The 6,413-nt window shown below is 39.7% G+C and overlaps 1 protein-coding gene across 1 annotated transcript; it reads right to left on the bottom strand.

Moving 5' to 3' along the window:
• Positions 1-4,659: 4,659 nt before the first annotated feature.
• Positions 4,660-6,342, bottom strand: LOC113765862 (pentatricopeptide repeat-containing protein At4g33170-like). Its single transcript, XM_027310109.1, has one exon. It carries the CDS (start codon positions 6,340-6,342, stop codon positions 4,660-4,662), a length of 1,683 nt encoding a protein of 560 aa, XP_027165910.1.
• Between the last annotated feature and the right edge of the window lie 71 nt (positions 6,343-6,413).

The raw sequence follows: 6,413 nt of genomic DNA, 5'->3' as shown, positions 1-6,413 counted from the left end.
TTTTTTTCCCTTCTGAAATTTCGGAGAGCAAAGCAAGCTAATAGCTTTGAAGTTCTTGATAATTAATCAGCTGATAGATGATGGGCTAGTGACACATTTCCAGCATATAATACCAGTAAGCCTGAGGCCTGATTTTGTTGACATTGAAGCTGCCGAGAAATGTTCCGGTTCAAAAACTAGTAGCGTGAAAACTTGCCACTAACTATTAACTAATGATTCTGCAATTTCCAGTGCAATAACCTGTTTAGTTGTGTACGGGACCTGCAGGCCGTGTTCTTTGCTATTTTTTTGTCTCAATAAACAATCATATCATTGAAATATGGCCATTGACATTATAGTGAGTATATATTAAACCAACTTGCCTGGAATGCTGGGGGCATGGATAACTCAATAAACTAGACTTCTTCATCTTTTGGTCTTAAATTGGAATTATATGGCAACAATGTCAAGCGCACGATACTGGGGATATCATACCCACCCACTCTTCGCCCCACACCATCTTGACTGAATACCAGTATACCGCCCAACCTCACATTATCTATGAACAATGATATTGGCGTCCTCAGTCCCAACTGAAGCTATAATGAGGGACCTAACTCTGCAAAATTTTGTTGACACTGAAGTTGCTGGGAAATGTTGTGGGTCAAAAACTTATAGTGTGAAAACTTGCCACTGACTATTGTCTAATGATTCTGCAATTTCCAGCGCAATGGCCTGTTTAGTTTTGTACAGGATCTGCTGGCCATGTTCTTGTTTCTCAATATACAATTATATCGTTGAAATGTGGCCTTCCACTTTAAAGTGAGCAGTTAAGGATGCAAATGAGTCGAAATCAAGTATTAGCCTTAGTGAACCTGAATCTCAAGTGAATTTTATCAAAATCGAACTCGAACTCAAACTCAAACTCGATAAGCTTTCAATATAAAACTCGACCTCAAATTCGAACTAGTCAAACTCGAATACGAGACTGCTCGAGTTTAAAAAATGAAAAATATTTTATCTTTAAAAAATAAATAAATTATTTATTTTCCTTAATAAATAATAAAAATATTAAGAATATATATGTATTTTCACTATTAAAATTATATATATATATATTGTTTTAAATTGGAATTATGTTACAAGGTCAATGGCACAAATGCACAATAGTTGGGGTTGGCACCCACTCGTCGCCCCGCACCATCTTGACTGAATTTCAGTACGCCGGCGGGCCTCGGATTATCTTTTAAAAACGATACTGGCATCCCCAGACCCAACTGAGCAACAAACACCTCTCTCTTTGATCAAATGCAATGTTACAACCCAACACAACTCTGTAAATTGATTGAGTATTCTCCATCAGGTAAAATTGGAACCTCTCGTGCTTGTGAAACTCAAAAGAGCAGTACTAACTACCTAAAGAACCAAAAGTGCATGTACATTACTTAACCTGTAAGCTTTTCACTACGTAGAATCCTAGCTTTCCATCAACATGTAGTAATTCATCGGCTCCCCTGTAGACCCGTTCTGGTCGGTCAGATGGTGGTTCATTTTCCATCGGCTTTTCTATAGATTCAGTTGGATCTCTTTCTAAATTTAGTTGGAGTAATGGTAGAAGTAAAGTAATAAGTGATAAATGACAAAAAAAAAAAAAAAAATCAACATATAGTAATTTAGGTCACCTCAACTAAATCAAATTTACTTGTTTGACCAATAACAAGAAAGAAAAACTACATCAAATACTTGAATAGCTTTAATGCCAGCTAAGAAGAGAGCTAACATTTATGCCTCCAGGTTGAAATTTGAAGACAACATATCTAATTGTGTGCCAACTGGGCTTTGGAGAATATTGCTAATATCTAGCGGTCTTCAAAGATTGGTTTGAACAGAAAAATTTGATCAAACCATTTTAAAACAATTTATACTGTTTTAAGACTTGAGGTACACACCTCAAAAAATAAAACCTTAAGCTACACGATCCCAATTGCGGTTTTGACTTACAAAAACCGAAATAAACCAGTACTTTTGGCATTAATTTGGGTTATCTGATTTTTGGTTTTGTAAAAAAAGACAATAATGCATTTTCCCTTTTTTTTTTTTTTGGGAAAGCCTACAATAATTATATTGCTACTGGCAGTTAACTTTTTTCCCCTTCAATAGAGTAGTCAAATAATTCACCACTTGTTTGTAAAAAAAATATTCATGTAATACCCACTTAAAACATTGGTTATCATTCAATAATTTAAACTTTTAAAATTATTTAAAAAATACTAATTTCTCTTTTTATGCATCTAAGTTAAGAGTTGATGCTCATAGATACCGTACCAAAAGGGACCGTAAGATGAAGCGCTTTGTTTTACTTACAAGTCGGAATCAATTGGTTTGAAAATTTTTGGTTTCCAGATTGCAGCCCAAAATCGAGCTGAGCTTTCAGAACTAAAAGCCCAGTTTACTGACCCATTAATGCACCGCCGTCCGATATCACACGGCGTCGTTTGTTCAACAAGAAAGATCGCGATAAACCCTCCAAGCTTATTCCTAACGAAAACCGAAAGGGTTTAAGACTTCCAACTTCTATAGAAGTGCACGAGAAAAGCTTCCCTTTTGTCCTTCAATCACACAATTCCAATGGCGTCTTTCGGCGGAAAACGGGCTCCGGCGAACAGATCCAGGTCCGACCGCCGGGCGGTGATCTCCGCAAGAGCATCATCCGAGTCTTCTTCAATCGTTGATAAAGGCAAACGGGCAGCCTGCGACGCGGCCTACGTTGGAAAGAAGCTTCTGAACAGCACAGGCAAAGCAACGTGGTATTTAGCCACGACTCTTTTGATCTTTGTGGTTCCCCTCCTCATAACAATGGATCGTGAGCAGCAGCTTGAAAATTTCGAGCTTCAGAATCAAGCGCTCCTTGGGCCTGCCCCTCCTCCTCAACAAGTCCATGGCCCGCCCATGTGATGATTCTATTTTCTCGACTCTCTGGTTGTTGTGGTCGTGGAATTTAACTTGTTAGTTAGTGAAAATTCTGGGTTTTATGTTTCTTTTTGTAAGTTTTAGGGTGGCAAGAGAAAAGCGTTGTGAATTTTAAGGTTTAAAAGTAGTATAGTAGATTTTCGGTGGAGAAGACTCGACTTTCTGTTCAGATTGATGATAATTAGCTTGCTATTAGTATTTTGGTAACCAAATGGTTGATATTTTTGTGTCTGTGTCATTCTCTTCTTTTTTTTATGTGGGATATGATTGATGAATGACGATGTGATGTAGTGTGGAAATACAGCAGTAACCAAAGATTGAATCTTTTTGGCTGGTGAAGTTCAGTTGGTTGAATTCCTGTTGATGGGATATGGTGTTGAGAAGTAATCAAAGATTGGGTCTTTTTGGCTTGCTGAGTTCAGTTACATATCTGCATACAAAGGATCAGTCCTCCTGTCTTCAGGTTAACTTCTGTTGATTTTCCTGAATGGCTTATTTCTTTGACAATTGAGGCATAAAGGAGATGGAGTAAGCTTAGAAAGTTTTAAAGACGCAACTTTGGTGCGTTGGTTGAGGAATGTGGATCCTTATTAAGATTTCTTTTATGCTAGGAATTAAGCTCTATATGGATTATTATGGGCTATTGCTTTGTTCACTGAGTATATTTTGAAGGAGCTACGGCTCTGTTCACTGAGTGCATTGAAGGTGTAAAATTAGTTCCGAAATTCCCCTGCTAGTGTCGTGGCATTGTGGCAATAGGATGAGACAAGTTTGATAGCGATTTGCAGTAGATGCATTGCACATGTTTGAGAATAGGTTGACCTGAATATGGATCAAACGTATCTTCAAGAGTCATGATTTTTGCTGAAGTGCATCCTGAGTTGAAACTACAACTACAGAGCATATACCGAAGTATGCTGATTTCTTATGGGCTAAATCAGTGGCATGGGGCTTTGACTACCATCTTATTGGAAGGTTCTAAAGTCAAGACACAGAGGGAGCAGGGAGGAGGTCTTGACAAAAAAGGAAAACTCATATTTAACCCCAGTAAAAGCAAATAATGAATTAATAAATAAACTTGGAGATTTGTTTACATGAAATCTATGTCAAGGAAACAAGAAGTAAAAAAAAAAAAAAAAAATTCAAAAATGGGATTCATTGAAAGAAGTTAATCCAATGCTGATCTCATCTTCAAAGCCCCTGGAATGGAAGCACATTCATTCGTCAAATAATAATAATAAGTTTGATTCTACAATCATGTCTTTATATGTGCCTTTAACTGAATGCCTGCGCTGTCTTCAATTACCAGGAGCCATCCTGGATTGTTTGAAAGAAAGTCGATGTCACTAAATGATGCTTCAATGCTGACCCCATCTTCAAGCTCAATTATATACTTGCTTGAAAGCCCAGGAGTGAAACATATTCATTCATCAACCACAAGGTCACGGAGACAATTATATAGGCCAAGAGTTTCCCTTGCAATTCTGTCAGGGCTTTATTCCCTTGCAATGACTGCACCATCAACCACAAGGTCACTGAGATAATTATATAGGCCAAAAGTTTCCCTTGCAATTCTGTCAGGGATTTATTCCCTTTCAATGACTGCACCATGCAACCACTGCAGAAGCAAGTGAAAAAAATTCTTCTAGGTGTTCTTCTCTGGCTGAAGAGCATGGTTATGATTTTTTATTTTTTTTTTTTGTAAATAAATCACCAGAAATCTCCACAGTTACAACTACCATTAGAGAACATATGGTATCTGTTAACATCCCTGACAATAATCTCCCTCTCTACCACTATGCTGAAATACTTAAAAGCCTCATGACAGTCCCTACAAATCCTCAAATTCTTAACAATTCTAAATGCCTTCCCTGGAGGTGCTGCCTCACACAAAACCCCAAAAGCCAGAGCCAACTTCTCGCTATGAGCCATAAGTACTTCCTTCTTCTCCTTCCTGTCAACATCATGCAACACCTCATCTAAAACTGGTTTATATCCTAATTTCTCAATTTGTTGCATTAACTCGGCTAACTTAGCATAGATTGCATCCATCCTTTCATGTCTCTTATCTGCAGCTAAAAACTCGTGAAGCTCACCTTTCACTTCGATCCAGCTCCTCCCACCTTCCTTTCTCACATCCATCTCTTTCATTATCTTCCTCACATCCTTAACCTCATCCCACCTCTCTACACCTGCAAAAGCATTTGCCGATATAACATAAGCTGAGTCATCGTTGGGATCCATCTCCAACAACTTCTGACCCATCCTCCAAGCCATGTCAGCGTTGCCATGATATGCAGAAGTAGATAACAATACTCGCCATACCGCTGCGTCTGGCTCAAATGGCATTGTCAAAGCAACCCCCTCTGCCTCCTCTAACAATCCACTTCTTCCCAATGCACCAATTAAACATGTATAATGCTCAACCCCAGGCTCTACATGATAACCCACTCTCATCTTTGTGATCCAACTCCGACTCTCCTCAGCTAACCCAGAATTATACAGTGCAGTCAAAACTGCCAAAAAAGTATAATCATCCGGTTTGAACCCTCTGGCTTCCATCAACTGAAAAAGCTGTAACACATGGTCCTTATCTCCCTGTTGTGCATACCCTGCCATCAACGCATTCCATCCAAAAATGCTCAACGCCACATCTAACTCATCAAATACTCCACGAGCGTCCACGACAAGCCCGCATTTCCCATAGGCGTCAATCATCGCCGTTCCCACAACAATATCCGAATTCAAACCAGTCACCACAGCATGCCCATGAATTATCCTACACTGCTCAAGCACAGCAAGCTCAGAAACAGCCTTCAAAGCCCCTGAAACGCTCTGTATTCTCGACTCCACCCCAGACCTCCTCATCTCCCCAAAATAACACAAAGCCTGAACAGGCTTTCGATTCTGTGCCAACCCATTAATAATCGAAGCATAACAAACAGCGTCCCTCTCACGCATCCTATCAAACACCTTACGCGCACCGTCAAGAAACCGGCTTTTACAGTACAAGGAAACCAAAGACGAAGCCGTAAAGGGGTGGGAATCACAGGAGAGCTTAAGGGCAAGGGAATGGAGTTGGAGGGCAACAGATAGGGAGGAAAGTGAAGCGCAAGTACTGAACAAAGTAGAAAAAGTACGGCTGTTTGGGAGGGTGGACTGCCGGAGCATGGAAATAAAATGGTGGAAGGCAAATGGGGTGTTGGAAAAAGCAGAGATAAGAGCTGTCCATGACACAACATTCCGGTCGCGGATGGAATTGAAGATGCTGAGGGAGTTAGCGTGGAGATTGGCTCTAGAGTAAAGGGTGATAAGGCTGATAAGCAAAGTTCGGTGGTGAGTTTTGATGGCTTTTGCATGTACGATGCGGGGGTCCGTGTACGGCGAGGACATGTTCTCTGACCGTGTTGGAATAACCTAAGGCACATTTATGTACTCCTTAGGTTGAACAATAATGTGTGTGT

Source organism: Coffea eugenioides, chromosome 3 (genome assembly GCF_003713205.1).
Source record: "Coffea eugenioides isolate CCC68of chromosome 3, Ceug_1.0, whole genome shotgun sequence".
NCBI lineage: Eukaryota > Viridiplantae > Streptophyta > Magnoliopsida > Gentianales > Rubiaceae > Coffea > Coffea eugenioides.
Note: the sequence above shows the minus strand (reverse complement) of the source record. Positions and strands in the feature narration are given on the sequence as shown.